The sequence below is a fragment of the Martes martes genome (assembly GCF_963455335.1).
Source record: "Martes martes genome assembly, chromosome: 14".
Classification (NCBI taxonomy): domain Eukaryota; kingdom Metazoa; phylum Chordata; class Mammalia; order Carnivora; family Mustelidae; genus Martes; species Martes martes.
Window position 1 is genome coordinate 57,214,222 of NC_137902.1, and position 20,206 is coordinate 57,234,427.

At 37.2% G+C, this 20,206-nt stretch overlaps 1 protein-coding gene across 5 annotated transcripts in view; it reads left to right on the plus strand.

The window, feature by feature from the left end:
- RUFY2 (RUN and FYVE domain containing 2) overlaps positions 1–20,206 on the plus strand; it is a gene marked incomplete at its 3' end in the record, with an annotated part of 52,873 nt that overhangs the window by 14,349 nt on the left and 18,318 nt on the right. For 3 of the 5 annotated variants that reach the window (XM_080822889.1, XM_080822888.1, XM_080822892.1), the window contains exons 8-14: positions 1,684–1,753; positions 4,492–4,593; positions 4,735–4,851; positions 7,598–7,765; positions 10,119–10,216; positions 12,648–12,767; positions 19,992–20,121. In XM_080822889.1, coding sequence (XP_080679015.1) covers positions 1,684–1,753; positions 4,492–4,593; positions 4,735–4,851; positions 7,598–7,765; positions 10,119–10,216; positions 12,648–12,767; positions 19,992–20,121 — 805 coding nt within the window. Of the gene's footprint in view, positions 1–1,683; positions 1,754–4,491; positions 4,594–4,734; positions 4,852–7,597; positions 7,766–10,118; positions 10,217–10,970; positions 11,080–12,647; positions 12,768–19,991; positions 20,122–20,206 lie in introns of those variants that run through there. The other 2 variants (XM_080822890.1, XM_080822891.1) reach the window with 2 other exon arrangements.

Here is a 20,206-nt window from a genome sequence, read left to right on the forward strand (position 1 = left end):
ATAATTTTTACACTCTTCTGTAGTTCACTGTTTTACTCAACAGTTTATCTTAGAATCTGTTCAATTTGGTTCAAGGAGTTTTCTCATTCTCTTTTATTTATTTATTTATTTTTTTAAAAAGATTTATTTATTTGACAGACAGAAATCACAAGTAGGCAGAGAGGCAGGCAGAGAGGGGTGGGGGGGAAGCAGGCTCCCCGCTGAGCAGAGAGCCCAACATGGGGCTCCATCCCAGGACCCTGGGATCATGACCTGAGCTGAAGGCGGAGGTTTTAACCCACTGAGCCACCCAGGTGCCCCTCTCATTCTCTTTTAAATTATGTGTATTAACTCATTTATAGCAGTACTAGTGCCTTACCTTTGTACATTCTACGAATTTAAAAATGTTTCATTGTTTTTCCAGTTGGAATGTTTTGTATATTTAGAGTGTTTAAAAAAATTTAAAAAAAACAGATGAAGAAAAAATTGGAACTCACATATTAGTCCTCATTCAAAGAAAACTCTTGAGGGTTTATTTTCAAAAGTACTTTTTTGATTAATGTTTTATTGATTCTCACGTAAAGGCAGGGCAGATATTATTGTCTGATTTAAAGATAAGGAAACTGAAGCTCAGAAAGGTCTTAAAGCTTTCAAGGTGACACAGAAAGTAGAAAAGCAGGGACTCTTAACTTTGGTTCTCTGTCTCTTAGTCCCACATCTGTTAATGTCTCACCATCCAGATACCCTGTTGCTGTTTGTGAAAAACTCAAGTTGTTTCCCTAAGAATGATTGTATTTAAAAATGATTTAATATGAATGAAAAATATTTTTCTTGTTTCACCAGTTAAACTAAAATGCCAATATTTATTTCTGAGGCTGGCATAAAATTTGTTTAAATCTATTAAATTGTAATGTAAAGAGCATATTATTAAAGCTTGAGATGGTAGAAACAAGGCCTTGAAAAACAAATTAAATAAAACATACAGTAATATCCAGTCTCGGAGATGCCGAGTGAAGTATGTACATTTTTGATAACTGTGTACTTCTGGTGACTGTACAGTTTGAAATACAGTGTTTTATCAAGATTTATAAAAATGCAGAAAAAAATGTACAGTAATGTCCAGTCTTGATCAGTTTAAGTAACTATGCAAAAAACCAAGTTGTTCATTCGGCTTTTAACTATATCTTTGGAAAGTTAGGGTGTTTGCTTAGCTGCAGGCTGACCGGGTACCCGATGGGAATTTCATATTCACATTGTCCCAAACTATGGTGACTTTAGAGGCTTTAAGTGATTATGAAAGTGGTGACTGGAAACCGAATGGGGCTTGTATTGAAGACCGCTGTAAATGCTAATTAAGCCACTTTATTATAGAGTGGATATTTAAAGTTCATCCTTTAAAAGATAATTTTAAATTAAATTTTAACAATATTTGGTAGTGTTTGTATGGAATCCATTCCTAAGTATTACAATTTAAATGTAAGAAGGACCCTAGGAAGACTGCAAAAAATAATGAACAGCAAAAAGCTTCAGTCTTTTTTGCTTTCCTAGCCAAATCTGGTTATTCAACTTAATGAAATTGCCCACACTCAAAAATTCAGGGTAGTTGGTGCCTATTAGGTACCATGGTAAGTCCAAGATAACATACCTTTTCTGACTTTTGTGAATTTGTGTGATTTGAATGAGTTTTTTCTTTGTTAATTTCAGCAGCACAGTCAGCAGTCTCCATTCAAGAGTTGACTCATTAGAAAAGTCAAATACTAAGCTGATTGAAGAGGTATTGTAACCCAGCCATGGATAATTGTCTGACACAGACCGAATATTTGTGATCCTTTTCCATTTTAAGTATGAATACGCTAAGTATGTGTGTGCACACACACATTTTCATCATTATGATGGAATGCTTGCAATGTAGTTATAATTGATGATTGTAAGCTCTAGAAAAACCTCATTTTCTCAGGTAAAATCTCAGGTAAATTGTGTGAAATACTCCTAGAAATGAGCCCCAAAGATGACATTCACAGAAGCTCTTCTATAAATAAGCTGTGATTCTCTTTTTAAAATCTGGGTGACCTCTATTTAGATAGTGAATCACCTACAGTTAGAAATTCCCGTTAAAATGATACTGTTCATCTTGTTCCACTATTCGATTACTTTTCTTTACCAGCAGCACTGTACGATCGTGGCCATCCTTCTCCACACAACCACATATCAACCTCATCTTGAGTGCTCTGGTTTCTTGGCATTGTCAGAGCGGCTATCTAGTGGTCCCAGACCAGAAATTGATCTCTGTAATACTGTCTGTAAAGTTGCTTTAGATAAGTTTTTTTTTTTTTTTTTAATCTTATCAAGCCACGGAGTTACTGCTTTCTGTTTTCAGAATTATTTAGGCTAGAGGAAGAAATCTGTCATGAGTGCTCTAAGCCCTACTTTCTGTGTTAATTAAAATTCTTATTTTAGAACTGGCCTAATTTTTTCAAACCAGGGAGCACATCATTATTTGCATGACTGCAAATGCATCTTTATTTTGATAGTTTGGGACCATTTGATAGTGTTTCTGTTTTGTTTTTTATATTTTTTTTAATTTTTTTTTTTTTTAGATTTTATTTATTTATTTGACAGACAGATCACAAGTAGGCAGAGAGGCAGAGAGAGAGAAGGGAGGACGCAGGCTCCCTGCTGAGCAGAGAGCCCAACGCGGGGCTCGATCCCAGGACCCTGGGATCATTACCTGAGCTGAAAGCAGAGGCTTTAACCCACTGAGCCACCCAGGCGCCCCTGTTTTTTATTTTTATTTTTATTATTTTTTAAAGATTTTATTTATTTATTTGACAGAGATCACAAGTAGGCAGAGAGGCAGGCAGAGAGTGAGAGGGAGAAGCAGGCTCCCTGATGAGCAGAGAGCCTGATGCAGGGCTCGATCCCAGGACCCTGAGATCAAGACCTGAGCCGAAGGCAGAGGCTTAACCCACTGAGCCACCCAGCACCGTTGTTTTGTTTTTTAATTATGATAAGTGTATTCTTTAATCCCCGTCACCTATTTCATCCATTCCCCCACCCATTTCCCCTCTGGTGACCATAAGTTTGTTCTTTACAGTTAAGAATCTGTTTCTTGGTTTCTCTCTCTTTTTTTTTTTTTTAAGATTTTATTTATTCACAAGAGGGAGGCAGAGGGAGAGGCAAGCTCCCCGTGAAGCGGGGAGCCTGGTGTGGTGTCCGATCTCAAGACCCTGGGATCATGACCTGAGCTGAAGGCAGGCGCTCAACTAACTGAGCCACCCAGGCGCCTCTGCTCATTTGTTTCTTAAATTCCACATATGAGTGAGATCATACGGTATTTGTGTTTCTCAGACTGACTTACTTCACCTAGCAGTAAACTCTGTAGCACTATACATGTTGTTCCAAATGGCAAGATTTCATTATTTTTCATTGCTGAATAACATTCCGTCTACTTGCCACATCTTCTTTATCCATTCATTTATCGATAGACCCTTGGGCCACTGCCATCGTTTGGCTGTTGTAAATAATCCTGCAGTAGACAGGGATGCATATATCTCTTTGAATTAGTGCTTTTGTATTTTGGGTTAAATACAGTAGTGCAATTACTGGATTGGAGGGTAGTTCTATTTTTAATTTTTTGAGGAAACTCTATACTGTTTTCCACAGTGACTAAACCAGATTGTATTTCCACCAATAGTGCACTGAGGGTTCCTTTGTCCCCCACACATCCTCGCCAATACCTGTTGTTTCTTGTGCTTTTGATTTTCCCCATTCTGATGGATGGTCTTTCATTGTAGTTCTAACTTGCATTTCCCTAATGATGAGCGATGTTGAGCATCTTGTCATGTGTCTGTTGGTCATTGGGACCATTAGAGCTGCTCTCAAGTTTGTGCCTCTTTTTGGCCCTAGGTGCACTGTGAAGTTCAAGTTATATCCCTGATGAAATGTTCAGAAACTTATTTACAAGTCAACATTGGGGGTGGTGCTTGCTTTCCTTTCTTAGAATCCCTCTTTTCACTGTAGGCCTCAGAACCAGGCCACTTAGTTTAACTCTGATGGTGAGAAATGTCTCATAGTTGTGATGGTCCCTCTGTGTTCTCTATTTCAGAGGGTGTTCCAATTTGAGGTCTGTATCACATTTGCGATGATACACATCCTTCTTACAGATCTTTTTATCCTTATACAGGACTTTACAGTCTTACTGTTTCATGACACTTTGTATTCAGAACATATTTAAGTCAGATACGCATGACATGTTTTAATATATATTTTGACTAAAAAGAGGAAATGCTAAAAAAAAAAAAAGAGGAAATGCTAGAAATAAGAGTTTAGTTTTTTTTATTAGTATCTTAGGATAATAGCATTTTTCTTATGAAAGCTCCTGTAGATGTGAGAAATTTGACTAGTTTTAGGCTTTTATATTCTATTGTTTATAGCAATGAACATAACCTGTAAAGCAAGTATAAGTAAAGATGTTTAAAATATTTTTTCTTGTCCCTGTTTCATAATCTTTAGTTAGCAATAGCAAAAAATAATATCATTAAACTCCAAGAAGAAAATCATCAATTACGAAGTGAAAATAAATTGATTTTAATGAAAACACAGCAGCACCTGGAGGTACGTATGGACTAATTGCAACAGACTGTCTTGTGTCAGAAATTGCCGCTTTTGGGAACTTTTGCATATACTGGATATTTATTTCTGTGCTGTATTGATAGTAGTGATTATACAGTAAAAAGCTTGTTGTTTTCTTCCTAGGTTACCAAAGTGGATGTGGAAACTGAGCTTCAGACATATAAGCATTCTCGGCAGGGGCTGGATGAAATGTACAACGAAGCCAGAAGGCAGCTTCGAGATGAATCTCAGTTAAGACAGGTAGTTTACATTAGCAAAATAATCATCATCGTCATTATACCCTTAAGTATCACTTAAAATCTTTAAAAAAAATTTTTTTTTAAGATTTTTTTTTTTTAATGTGATAGAGACAGAGTGAGGGAGAGCACAGGTTGGGTGAGGGGCAGAGGAAGAAGCAGACTCTCTACTGAGCAAGGAGCCCTATGTGGACCTTGATCCCAGGACTCTGGGATCATGACCTGAGCCAAAGCAGACACTTAAACTGACTGAGCCACCCAGGCACCCCTTAAAATCTCTTTTTCAGCCTTATCTTCCTTGCTGTGGGGTAGAAATCTCACCCCCTTACAACCCCTTCAAATTCTTTACATTCTCATTTTATCAAGTGTTTTTAAAGTGGTTTTAAACTCTGAAATGAATGATTGTGACCAGCATTAGAAAACCAAAATTGAATAGAATGATAGATTCAAATAGGACTAAAATGATATTAAAAATTTTTTTTTAAGATTTTATTTATTTGAGAGAGAGTGAAAGCGAGAGATCACAGAGGGAGAGGGAGAAGCAGACTTGCCACTGAGCAGGGAGCCTGACGAGGGGCTCGGTCTCAGGACCCTGAGATCATGACCTGAGCTGAAGGCAGAGGCTCAACTGACTGAGCCCCCCAGGCGCTCCCGATCATATTTAAAATTAACTTATTTTTGGGGTGCCTGGCTGGCTCAGTTGGTAGAGCATGCAACTCTTGATCTTGGGGTCATTTCCAGCCCCATGTTGGACATAGAAGTTACTTCTAAAAAAATGAATGGGGTAGCTGGGTGACTCAGTCAGTTGAGCATCAGACTCTTGATTTTAGGGCAGGTCGTGATCTTAGGGTGGTGTGATGGAGCGCTGCAATGAGCTGTGTGCTCAGTGCAGAGCCTGCTTGGGATTCTCTCTCTCTCCCTCCCTGACCCCTTCCCAGCTCATCCTCGCTCGCTCGCTTTCTCTTGCTCTGAAATAAATTAATAAAATAAAAATATCTTTTAAAAAATTAACGAATTTTTAAACTCAAATTGATCTAATGCCTACAGCAAAATACAAATGTACAGCATAATGGATTATAACATTAATACCTGTGTAATCACCACCCAGATAAAGAAGAGACTATTGCCAGCCTTTCCATCCCTTTTTCTGTTTGTTTTTAATATTAGGAAATTTCTTTTTGTTTTGATGTAAAAAATTAATTTAGTTCTATTTAAATTCAATTGAGGGGCTCCTGGGTGGCTCAGTAGTTAAGCATTTGCCTTTGGCTCAGGTCCTGATCCCAGAGTCCTGGGATTGAGCCCCGCATTGGGCTTCCTGCTTGGCAGGCAGCCTGCTTCTCCTTCTCCTTCTCCCACTCCCCCTGGTTATGTTCCCTCTCTCGCTGTGTCTCTCTCTGTCTTATGAAATCTTTAAAAAAAAAAAAATTCAGTTGAACATGTAGTTTATTGTTTCAGAGGTAGAGGTCAGTGATTCATCAGGAGCATATAACACCCAGTGCTCAGCACATCACGTGCCCCCCTTCATGCTCATCATCAGATCACCTCATTGCCCCACCCCCAATGTAAAATTCTTTAAGAGAAGAAATTAAAACTGTGAAGTGGGGTTTTTGAGTTATCTTTGGCCTTCACTTGTATGGACTACTTTATTTCTGGGTGGGTTTTTTTTAAAGTTTTATTTATTGAGGTAATCTCTATACCAGTGTGAGGACTGGAACTCATGACCCCAAGATCAAGAGTTGCGTGTTCTTCCAACTGAGCCAGCAAGGCACCCCCAAACTACTTTATTTCTTTGATTAAGGAAAATTAATACTGATGTTATGAGGCATGAAAATATTTAATTTTTTTAAAAAATTTATTTATTTGACAGAGATCATAAGTAGGCAGAGAGGCAGGCAGAGAGTGAGAAGGGGAGCCACCCAGGTACCCCTAATTTTTGAACCAGTAGAACAGTGATAATTAACAGTATCTAGAAAATGCTTTCATTTTCACAAAATACACAGTTGAAAATAATTAGTGTTATATTGTTATACAACCTGCTTGATTCCCTCTAGTGGGGCTTAAACCTCAAAAGAGTAGTCTATGTATCTTTTTTTTTTTCCCCTTTTAAAGATTTTATTCATTCACCTGATAGAGATCACAAGTAGGCAGAGAGGCACACAGAGAGAGAGGGGAAGGGAAGCAGGCTCCTCGTGGAGGAGAGAGCCCGATGCGGGGCTCGATCCCAGGACCCCGGGATCATGACCTGAGCCGAAGGCAGAGGCCCCAACCCACTGAGCCACCCAGGCGCCCCAGACTATGTATCTTTTAAAAAAATTTTTAAATTAATAAACTTTATTTTCTCAAGTAGGTTCATAGCAAAACTGAGTGGAACAACTTTTTTTTTTTTTTTTTTTAAAGAGTGGTCTATGGGGACTCCTGGATGGCTCTTTGGTTAAGCGTCTGCCTTTGGGTCAGGTCATGATCCCAGGGTCCTGGGGTCAAGTCTCTCCTCTGGTTCCTTGCTCAGGAGGAAGCCTACTTTTTCCTCTGCCTGCTGCTGACCTTGCTTGTGCTCTCTCTCTAACAAATAAATAAAATAAAATCCTTAAAAAATAAAAAGACATATATCTAGTGACATGAAACCATTAAAAAAAAAAAAAGACTAGTCTACATCGTGATTAGAAAACTCTTCGTGTTCTCATTAACTGTTGTGTGTCTGACTTTTGACATCCTGAAGTGGTATGTGAATTGAAGATGTGTTGAAATTTCAGGATGTGGAAAACGAGCTAGCGGTACAAGTTAGTATGAAACATGAAATTGAACTTGCTATGAAGTTGTTGGAGAAAGATATCCATGAGAAGCAGGATACTCTGATAGGCCTTCGGCAACAACTGGAGGAAGTTAAAGCAATTAACATAGAAATGTATCAAAAGTTGCAGGTAAGGATCATTTTTTTTTTAAATTTTTATTTAAATTCTAGTTCCGTTAACCTTCAGTGGAGTAAAAATCAGTGATTCATCACTTACATACAACATCCAGTGCTCATCATAACAAGTGCCCTCCTTAATACCCATCACCCTTCTAGCCCATCCCGCACCCACCTCTCCCTCCAGCAACCCTCCGTTAGTTCTCTGTCATTAAGAGTGTCTTATGGTTTCTCTCTTTTTTTCTTACCCCTCCCATATGTTTATCTGTTTTGTTTCTTAAATTACACATATGAGTGAAATGATACAGTATTTCTCTTTCTCTAACTTATTTCACTTAGTATAATACACTGTAGCTCCATCCATGTCCTTGCAAATGTTAAGATGTCTTTTTTGATGGCTGAGTCATATATTCCATTATATATATATACACACATACATGCATATACATACACCACATCTTTATTCACTCATCGGTCAGTGGACATTTGGGCTCTTTCCATAGTTTGATACATTGTTAATAATGCTGTTATAACATCAGGGTGCATGTACCCCCTTCAACTCTATATTTTTGTATTCTTTGTGTAAATACCTAGTAGTGCAATTGCAGGATCATAGGGTAGTTCTATTTTTAACTTTTTGAAGAACCTCCATACTGTTTTCCAGAGTGGCTGTACCAGTTTGAATTCCCACCAACAGTGCAAGGGGTTCCCATTTCTCTGCATCCTCGCCAACACCTGTTGTTTCTTATGTTGTTAGTTTTAGCCATTCTGACAGATATGAGGTGGTATCTTATTGTGGTTTTGATTTGTATTTTCTGATGATGAGTGATGTTCAGCATCTTTTTATGTGTCTGTTAGCCATCTGGATGTCTTCTTTAGAAAAGTGTCTATTCATGTTTTCTTTTCATTTTGTAACTGGATTATTTTGGGGGGAGTGTTAAGTTTGATAAGTTCTTCATAGATTTTGGAGGTAAGGATCATTCTTAAATTCTTAGAATTTGTTGAATTTAATGTAAATTGGAAATGACTTTTGGGGCACCTGAGTGGCTCAGTTGTTAAGCATCTGCCTTCAGCTCAGGTCATGATTCCAGGGTCCTGGGATCAAGCCCCGCATCGGGCTCTCTGCTCAGCAGGGAGCCTGCTTCTCCCTCTCCCACTCCCCTGCTTCTGTTTCCTCTCTTGCTGTGTCTCTGTCTGTCAAATAAATAAAATCTTAAAAAAAAAAAAGAAAAGAAAATGACTTTTTGTATGAAGGATTTGGTTCTTTGCTGTGCCATATTAGTAATAAAAACCAGCAGCTTCCTTTTCTATATGGAAGCTTAAGAAGTGTAGCAATGGAATAGGTATCAAAGAATAAACAAATCACTTACATGAATTTCTTTTTTAATACCAAAAGGTGTTAAGTATGAAGATTAAATCTTTTGGGAAGACTCAGTCTAAATATGCAGGACATTTTTGTGAATTCTTTTATACACTACAATCCTGAGAGAGATTTATTTTTTCTTAAAAATATATTATTTATTTGAGAGAAAGAGAGCTTAAGCTCGAGGGAGGGGTAGAGGCAGAGGCAGAAGGAGAAGCACACTCCCTGCTGACTGTGGAGACCAGCACAGGCCCTGACCCCAGGACTCCAAGATCATGACCTGAGCTGAAGTCAGACACTTAACTGACTGAGCCACCCAGGTGCCCCTTTAATTTTTTTTTAAAGATTTTATTTTTTTAAGTAATCCCTGCACCCAACATGGGCTCAGATCTACAACCCCAATATCAGGAGTCACATGCTTTACTTACTGAGCCAGCCAAGGGCCCTGAGAAAGATTTAATTTTGATTGAAATGCTTTACTATAGGGGCACCTGGGTGGCTCAGGCAGTTAAGTGTTTGCCTTCCACTCAGGTCATGATCCCAGACTCCTGGGATCCAGCCCCACATTGGGCTCCCTGCTCAGTGAAGAGTCTGCTTCTCTCTCTCCCTCTGCCCTTCCCCCCAGTTCATGCTCTCTCTCTCAAATAAAAAAATCTTGGAAAAAAAAAGCATTACTCTAATAACTGTTATGAATTCTCTCAAAGTGACATCACTGTTTAAGTAGATTTATTGCCAAAAGTTTATTTAATTTGAAAAATAGCATAGTTTACAAGAGTTTATTCTGCTGTCTTCCAGAAATACTGAAGGCAGTATTTTTTTAAAATCCCATTTTAATTGAAGACTGATAGTTCTACTGCTTTATATCATAGGAGTGTTTTAATCTACAAATTAGCTGTACTCATTTCAAAGTAAAAATTCCATAGTAAAATGGTATACAAAACTTAGAAATATTTAGGTTTAAAAATCAAAGCCACTATAGTGGTTCTTTTTCCTTTCTAAATAGGGTTCTGAAGATGGCTTGAAAGAAAAAAATGAAATAATTGCCCGACTAGAAGAAAAAACCAATAAAATTACTGCAGCCATGAGGCAGCTGGAGCAAAGGTACAGCATTTTCAGTCTTAGTTTCTCTTTTTCCTTTTTTTCTTCCTTTTCTTTATTCAACTCTGACACCTGCCACAAAAACCATTAGGAAAATTTAGATTAGGACTTTTTTTTTTAAGCCCAGCAGAATTTTGCCTTTTTTGTTTTGGTTGTTGCATGGAATCAAGTTGCTTTATATTAGGCTGATTTCATTTGAATTTGCCATTTTGTGGATTTTAAAAAAAGATTTAATATTGGCAATTTCATGTGGTTCAATCTATTACATAAAACAAATACACAAACAAAAACTTTAAAAAAGTGAAAAACGAACAGAATCTATGGTGGAATTATCCCTGATTGATTTCCATGCATATTGATTGTCATATTCTTTGTCATTCACCATCTCTTTATCTGAAATCAGGCTTTGAGTTGGCAGTTTAGTTGTGTTTCTTTGAGCTAGGACCTTCAACCCAAACCAAGAAATAATTTTATTTAAATTGACTTGTTTTATATTGGCATTTTTCACTTTTATTGTTGGAAAATGTAATGTATTTCCATTGACCTGTCATGTTGGTGTCAACATATGTCTTATCATTGCTTTCTTTGAATCTACTTATGAAAAACATAACTATTAATGCTTTATTGACATGAATATTCTTTTATTGACATCCTCTTTCTTCTTTTTTCTTTTTTGTTTTCTTTATCCCCATTTCTACATTTTGGACATCTTTATTACCTTTTTCTGTCTTTGATTTCTGTCCATTCCATTATGAAGTGACAATGATTTATTAACTCAAACTAGGACAATTGCAATGTCATTGGTGAAATATGCCAGCAGTGACACTCAGGACCAGTACAAGCTGGTCAAAGATATATCTTTCTGAAAACCACTTGTATTTAAACAGACTAAAAGAGACTCAACAATTTTATAATATATTAAATAGAAAATAATTTATGCTATTAAGTATTTGAAAAGGGTATTAGGAACCCTCTCCACTTCTTGATCTGCTGCTGTGGTAATGCACTGCCATAGAGCAGAGTGGGTGCACTTGGATTTCCAAAAACATACTCCTCAAATCTTGTGCACAAAGGCTGATTTGAGTATTGGCCTTTTGGAGGTCAGAATTTTCAAGTGCAGTTTTATCTTTTTAGCTACTTAGCTACTTTTTGATGGAAAATATAAACATTGTTTAAAAATAAGTTGACCCTTTGATTTCACAGTGTGTTGGCACAATTTTTTTTCCCCGTTGGCCCACTCCTTGCCTAATGGCTTCTTTACTGATTTTTTACTGATGTCTTAAAATAGTTTATAATGCAGATTGGCCATTCTCTTGTGCTCTAGCACCTCAGTTTTCCAGTTCCCTTAGCCCTCTTCTATGATAGCACAACTTCAAGCCCTACCTCACTCTGAGTTTTATTTTAGTTTCTGTAATCTTAGAGAAATGCTTGGGTCCCCTGTCCTCCCACGTTAATATTTTAAAATTAAATTTTGATTTAGAGATAACTTGAATGTTACTCTCTTTTGCTCAGAAGTGGCATTTATACTTCTGAAATGTGTCAGGTTGCCCCACTGGCATGTTTTTAGGAAGAAAAGAAGAGGCCATGTTTTCAGCTAGTTGAATAGATGATTTTGCTTGAGATTCCCTACAAGGAGGGATGTCTCTTTAATAAGTGGGAAATGTTTTCTTATAAAAATATTGAAGTTAAATCTAAGGAGTCCTAGATGGGAGGCAGGGAGTGGAGCTAAGCACAGGGAGAATCAATGACTTACAAACAAAAACAGAACAAATGAAAATCACATTTTTAGGTAATATTTAAACATCAGCGATGAACAAAAATGATCTCTAGAGAATGTTGCCAACTAGTACTATATTCTTCTGAATCTTACACACACACACACACACACACACACACACAGCTTTTGGCATAATTTAGTAAATGCATAAAGATCCTATAGGGAGGATTTGGCTGTTCGAAATAATTGCAGGTCTTTGCTCTTGGCCTTGTAGCACACTTGATTCCTGGCATACACATCCTAACATAATAAATAACAATGTGGCTTCTTCACCTAGTGTAGTCATAAATACTGTGCTTTACATGGTTTTGTAAAAAAAGGCAGTAACGCACCCATTATACTTTCAAAGTTAATCCATTCTGCTCTACGTAAGTGGTAAAGACTGTATTGCTTTGCATTGTTAATTATGAACAAGAAATAAAACAAATTTGAAGATAGTATTCTGGGCATATTATATGTTATATTGAAAAAAAATCACAAAACAATTTCTAGACATTGTGTGGCTCTTTCACGTTTGAGTTTGTGAGTTTCCCCCCAAACTTTGTTTTCATTTAGAAATGTTTCTATTTCCCCATTTTTCTTTTATTTGTCTTCTTCACCCTTTTACACCCTAGTTCTAGCCTCAGTTTTACCCAAAGTTGATTTGAATTACACCAGATTGCAGCAAGCAGAGAAGGCGCAAATGGCAGCTGAAGATGAAGACAAGAAATATCTACAAGAGTGTCAGAGTAAATCCGACAATCTGCAGAAACAAGTCTCCCAAAAGGAGAAACAGCTGTGAGTATTTCACTCTTGGAAACAAATACTTGTATTAACATAATCCCCTCTCCAGCCCCCCCCCAACCTTTTAAAAAATATTTTATTTATTTATTTGACAGAGATCACAAGTAGGCAGAGAGGCAGGCAGAGAGAGAGAGGGGGGAAAGCAGGCTCCCTGCTGAGCAGAGAGTGTGATGCGATGTGGGGCTCGATCCCAGGACCCTGAGATCATGACCTGAGCGGAAGGCAGAGGCTTAACCCACCGAGCCACCCAGGCGCCCCCACCCCTTCTTTTTTGCCCATAATGGTAGGATACCTATATTTTCCTTTAGTTAATGATGCCAGGTAGATTATGGAGTTCTCCTTGAGAAATTAAAAAAAAAATTAGAAAACATAATTGATAAAACTTGAGTTTTTTGTCCCTTTATTGTTTTCAGAGCTTTTCAACTCTCTTGTTATCTTGCTCAAGGAGAATTTTATTCTTTCTGCTGGTGCATAACAGCAGATGGCCATTATATTTCTAGATATTGAGTGTAATAGACCTTTGTAACTCAAAGGAACTTGTATTATCAAAAAACAAGAGGTTTTCTGAGAACGTTTTTATTAATAGATAATAGATAGCTCTATATATTTTTCTTTAGATAGCTCTATATATTTCTTACCAGCTAAGAATGATGTCCATACGTGTCACTGGACTGAAAAAAGCAAGTTGCAGACAGTATGTGAGGTATCCTAATTTTTATAAAATTAAAGCTGTGCATATATGCATAGTTACATGTATAATAACTATGCACATATGCATATATATTTAAATAAGCACATATGCGTGTGTGGGTGTATGCACGCGTGCTTAAAGAATATAGATTCTGGGGAATGATTATCTCAGGGGAGTGATGGCAGATTGACAGGGGTATTTTAGTTTTTACTTTATAAACATCAGTATTTTCTCCTAGTAAACATGTTACTTCTTTTGTTATTAAAGCAACAATAGCAAATAGTTATATATTATGTTTAACAGATCATAAACAAGACTACATGCCATTTATGATATATAACTTGCTAAGCTGTCTTGAGATCCATTGGTTGAGGTGGCATTAAACTCCTCTCAATTCGTGCTAATTTTCTAATAGTTCTGTCAATTATTAAGAGGGGATTTGTTGACTATCCCAGCTGTAACTGTGGATTTGTGTATTTCTACTTTCAGTTTTAATGGTTTTTGCTTCTTGTATTCTGAAGCTACTTGTATTCTGTTGTTTGGTGCCTACACATTTAGGATTGCTATGTCTTTTTGGCGAATTGACCTTTTTATCAACACAGTATGCCTTTTATGAGCCATGATATGATGTTTATCTCTGGTAATTTTCTTTATCAGATGTTAATAGAGCTGCTTCTGCTTTCTTTTGATTAGTATTGTCATATAATAAAACATGACTGCTTGCATTTTTCAGTCTTTAAACTTTCAGCCTAATCTTATATTATTATCATCAGTATATTTGAAGTAAGTTTCTTATAGTTCATGTTTTTTTATTTGTTCTGACAATCTCTTAATGATATATTTAGTTCATTTACATTTAGTGTAATTGTTGGTACGAGACCATAAGTCTGCTCTTTTATTGTTTTTTTGTTGTTTTGTTTTTCATTCCTTTATTTCTTTATTCCTGCCTTCCCAGGGATTACTTGAATATTATTTAGAATTCCTTTTTGATTTATCTGTAGTGTTTTTGAGTGTATCTCTTCATACAGATTTTCTCATGATTGTTCTAGATACTATCTGATATATTTGCAGATTTTCAGTCTACTGGTACCAATATTTTACTACTTTGAGTGAAGTATGGAAGTCTTACTTCCACTTAGATCTTTTTACTCTTTTTCTTTTATAACATAATTGACTTAAATATTTTCTCTGCATAATATTGAGACCACATCAGACAATATTAGAAAGTTTTTTTTTTTTTTTAGATGTAAACTCTAAGCCCAGTGTTGGGTTTGAACTTGTGACTGAGATCAAGAGTTGCATGCTTTATGGCTGAGCTAGCTATGTGCTCCCACATCAGACAATATTATAGTTTGTGCTTCAAACATTATATATAATTTAGGAAACTTTGTTTATTGTTCTTTCTTCATTCCGATATAAGTTTTCTTCTGTATCTGAAGAACTTCTTTTGTGTTTCTTTTAGGGTGGGTCTCTTGGCAACAAATTCTCTTATTTATTTTTTTTCATATGAGATCTTGATTTCATCATTTCTGAAAGATCTTTTCAGACTTTCCTTAGAATTCTGAATTGACAGTTCCTTTCTTTCAGCACTTGAAAACTGTTGTACCATTTTCTTTTGGTTTTCTTAGTTTCTGATGAAAAATACTGTCATTTGAATGACTGTTACTCTATCCAAGATTATTTCTTTGGATTTATCCTTTTTAAGCTTTGGTCGGCTTCTTCAATCTTTATGTTTATCTTTACCAAATTTGGATATTTTTCAGCTATCTTTTTTCTAGATATTTTTCCAGTCCAACTGCTTCCTTTCTACTGGAATTCTTTTGTTTGTTTGTTCTCAGAAAACCACTTTAGCGCTCAGTTGGTTTAGCATTTGCCTTTGACTTGGGTTATGATCCCAGGGTTCCTTGGGCTGAGACCTACATAAGGCTTCCTTCTCAGTGGAGAGCCTGCTTCTTCCTCTCCCTCTGCCCCTCCTCCCCACTCATGTTCTCTCTCTCTCAAATAAATAAATTAAAATCTTTAAAAAAAAAGATTTATTTAGACAGGGAGTGGGGAGGGCCAGAGACAGAGGGAGAGGGAGAATTCTAAGCAGACTCCTTGCTGAGCGTGGAGTCTGACACGGTGCTTGATTTCACAACCCTGAAATCATAACTGGAGCCAAAATCAAGAGTCGGATGCTTAACCAACTGAGCCACCCAGACTTTCAGCCTCCCCTCTCTTCTCTGGAATTCTGATGACCTTGAATATTAGATTTTTTGTTTTAAATAATCCTGTAGGTCTCAGACACTTTTTCCCCCGGTTTATTTTCTCCTCTCTTGTTCAGATTGTGTGATTTCTATTGTAGTGTTTTGTTGTTGTTGTTGTTTAAGTAGGTTCTGTGCCCAATGTGAGGCTTGAACTCACAACTCTGAGATCAAGAATTGCGTGCTCTACTGACTGAGCCAGCCAGGTGCCCTTGTGGTGTAGTGTTTTGAAATCCATTCTTTCCTCCTCATCATCATTCTCCTACTGAGCCCGTTTAGTGAGGTTATTGTATATTTCCATTTGACTATGTTTCCTTCCTCTCTCTCTTTTTTACTAGTCTACAGCCGTTCCATCCTGAACGTGCCCAATTTCATCTGATCTTTTATGCTCAAACTTACTGTTTTGTTCCAGGTGTGTTCTTAATTGGTCATAGGAGCATTTTCATGATGACTGCTTTAAAATTCTTATCTCTTCAGAATTGTCTGACATGTTGGCATTTTTTTAATCCTCATCCACGTTAAGATATTTCTTGGGTCTTGGTATAACAAGTGTTTTTCAGTTGCATTCTGGACATATTGAGAATTATGTTATGAGACTATATCTTATTTAAATTTTAGCAGCTCTCCACTGAAGCCACATGAGCAGGGGAATATAGATGCTGACTCTCTCTCCCCCTCTCTCTTTAAGATGTATTTATTTATTTTAGAGTGCAAGCAGGAGGTGCAAGGGCAGAGGGAGGGGGAGAGAGGATCTCAAACAGACACTACACTGAGCGTGGAGCCTGATGTAGGGCTCAATTTCGTGACCCCTAAGATCGTGACCTGAGCCAAACCAAGAGTCAGACACTTACGGCATCTGACTGAGCCACCAAGGTGCCCTGAAACTCACTCTTTATACCAAGCAGGGATAGTAGAATCCTAGAACCATTCCGGATGGAATGGAGAAGGGTGCCTAACTATTGGGCAGGGATTGAAATCTGTGCTTTCCACTCAGTCTTTACTGACATTGTGGAAAAGAAGAGTGGTGCCTTGTTTCTCTCAAGTAGGAGTGGAAGTCTAGGCTTCTGCCTTGGTCTCTGTGGACACCATTCTGGAGGAGAGAGGTAGAGGTGCCTCATTTCACTGGGCAGGAATAGAAATCCAGGCTTCTCACTTGGTTTTCACTGACCTGGGGAGGGTGAGAAATACCTTGTTATTGATGTGGGTTAAAAGTCCGGGTTCCCAACGTGGTCTCCATAAGAGAGGGTGCTGGGCAGTATTCAAAATCCCGGCTTGCCCCTTGACCTTTTCTGATATTACCATGTTGCGGGGTGGGAGAGACACTTTATTATTGCCAGGTGAGGATGGAAATCTAAATTCCCCACTTGGCCTTTGCTGACAGTGGTTGGGGCCTTATGGTTTTTTTCTCTGGGTTTGTTTTTTGTTTTGCTACAATAGGGCCTTTATTGTAAAAAAAAATTTTTTTTTCAATTAACATATAGTGTATTATTTGCTTCAGGGGTACAGGTCTGTGAATCATCAGTCTTACAATTTATATTGTAAATTATAATTGCCAGTCTTATAATTTACAGTCTTATAATTTACAGCAATCACCATAGCACATACCCACCCAGTGTCCATTAACCCAGCCACCCCATCCCTCCTCCCCCACCCCCCAGCAACCCTCAGTTTGTTTCCCGAGATTAAGAGTCTGTTATAGTTTGTCTCCCTCCCCAGTCCCATCTTGTTTCTGTCAATGCTAGGCTACCTTTTCTCAGTTATTTAGCAAGAGAGAGCAGACTTTTCTTGGGACTTTTATCTTTTCTTTTCTCTCTCTCTCTCTCTCTCTTTTTTTTTGGGGGGGGGGTCTATATCCATTACAGGTAGTGGCTTCTTCAGCACCCACTCTGAGCTATATAGGAGGCAAAAAGAAGCCTCAGGGAACTCATCACCATGTTATTCCGTGCCTTCTGGGGTTCCTACTGCTATGGGGCTAACCTGGTCACTAAGTCTTGGATACTACTATAGAGAGAAGATGTTTCTTTCTGCTAAAACCATGTAATAAACCAAGTAATTTTGTCTCTCAGTTGGTGCCCTGTTGGTAGAGCATGACCATGTGAACAATTTGGAGATCAGGGGAATCCCTAATGGTTCAGAAAAACTGAAACTGTTTCTGTAGAAATGGGCAGCTGGGACTATGTCTAAGAAAAACAAATTCCATTTTTTTCCCTCCTAAAATGGAAATAAATGATTTCTGACTACAAAAGTATAACATGTTGTTGGAAAATGTAGGAAAATGTGAAGAAAATAAAAATTAGAGACAGTTTTTTTTTTTAACATTTTGATGAATACCCCTTTTTTTGCTATGCAGAGATGCTTTTATGTATTTTAGAAAGAGGGTCAAACAATATGCTCTTTAGTACCATCTTTATTGCATGTGCTGTGTCATGGGCAGTGTGTCGTATCAATTAGTATAGGTCTGTACCATCATATCAGTTAACCTAGAGGAATCCTTTAGCCTGAAAAATTGTGCTTTGTCGTTGGAGTTTGCATATCTTTGATTATTGGTGAGATCCATTTGTATTTATTTTGTGAATTGCCAGTTCATATCATTGACTTTTTCCTTGGAGTGTTCAGCTTATTAATATTTATTTATGAGTTTTTTACTCTGGGCATTTCACATACAGTGAAATATTTTCTAAATTTACTGTTTTTATTTTTTCTATAAAGATTTTTATTTATTTATTTGACAGACAGATCACAAGTAGGCAGAGAGGCAGGCAGAGAGAGAGAGGAAAGGAAACAGGCTCCCCACTGAGCAGAGAGCCCGATGCGGGGCTCGATCCAAGGACCCTGGGATCATGACCTGAGCCGAAGGCAGAAGCTTTAACCCACTGAGCTAGGTACCCCAAAATTTACTGTTTTTAAACTTTGTTCATTTAAACATTTTAAATTTTCAGTAGTTATATTTTTCCTTTTTTTTCTTTATGGTTTCTGCCTTTGGTGGTCAATGTGTATTTTGATAATATATTTATAATAACTTAAAAATATTTTTCCTTTGCTTTTTCACTCAGTTTTTTTCTGATTCTGGATGATAAGGCCACTGAAGGCACTCCATACTTCGGTTCCTTCAGTGTTAGTAACATATACCTGTCTTCGTATTCCTTTTGAATTTGTAGTGAAATAGTATATATTAACAATCTGTAAATTCCATTTAGGGGTATCTTTTCTCTGCAACCTGAATTATAAAGTCTGAAATTCACTTCATAGAGAAATAATGTGGCTATAGATGGAAATGCTAACTTTATGAGGAAAAAAAGTAATTAGAATATTAACAGAAGAGTATTAAAATGATATATTGTGATAGTCTCAATATTACATATTGCTATTAAAATTTATTAGAGGGTGCCTGGGTGTCTCAGTCGGTTGAGCATCTGCCTTTAGCTTGGGTCATGATCCTGGGGTCTTGGGATCCAGCCCTGCATGGCCGAGAGCCTGCTTCTCCCTCTCCCTCTGCCTGCTGCTTCCCCTGCTTTTGGCTCTGTCTCTCTCTGTCATATAAATAAATAAAATCTTAAAAAATAAATAAATGAAATTTAATGTATTAGAAATTGTAGCATTGTTTATGCCTCATCTGTTATACCTACCTATGAACAATAATTTACAAAATGATTTCTTCTTGGTATCTTAAAGTGTAGGAATTTGACTACTTTTGTTTTGCCAGATAGCACCTGTTAGAATGATGAGGTAGCACTTTGAAATGTGAATTGGCATTTCTGAGCAGTATGGGTTTTCCTCAGGTGTCTCTTTGGGCTTAGCTCTGTCCTGTAAGCAATCTGTAAAGTAGCACTCTGTACCAGGGTTGATTTTTCTGTGACTAATGTTTAACTGGTTTAGTGATTGCTGTAATTCTTAGAACAGTAGTTCCTTGTAAAATTTTGCACGTGGCACAGAAATGTAAATAATTAAAACTTCACATTTTTCTCCTTTGTTTCATTCCCCCAAGATACAACCAGTGTTAATAGTGTGGTATATACTTCCAGGCATTTTCTCTGCTCATATAGCATTTATGTACACAGAAATAAAAAGTGACAAATTATTGTTTAGCCAGGAATTTTTGTGGTTGGCAAATATATTGATAAGTTGGGATCAGAAAACCCTGTGCTGCTGTTTACAAAAAAATATTTTTGAAAGAATACTTGAAGAAATGTACAAAAGTGAAAATAATAAAAAAGATGGTGTTATTAAAGCAGACAGCTGTTCTGTGAGAAATAGCACTAAATTTCTGTGTGTTTGTCCTTTAAGGGTGCAGCTGGAAACTGATTTGAAGATTGAGAAGGAATGGAGGCAGACTTTGCAGGAAGATCTTCAAAAGGAGAAAGATGCCTTATCTCATCTTCGAAATGAGACTCAACAAATCATTGATCTTAAAAAAGTAAATGGTGGTAAAACTTTAAAAATTGTATCTTTGAAAACTAAGTTACTCAAAAAGAGAGGGGCACCTGGGTGGCTCAGTGGGT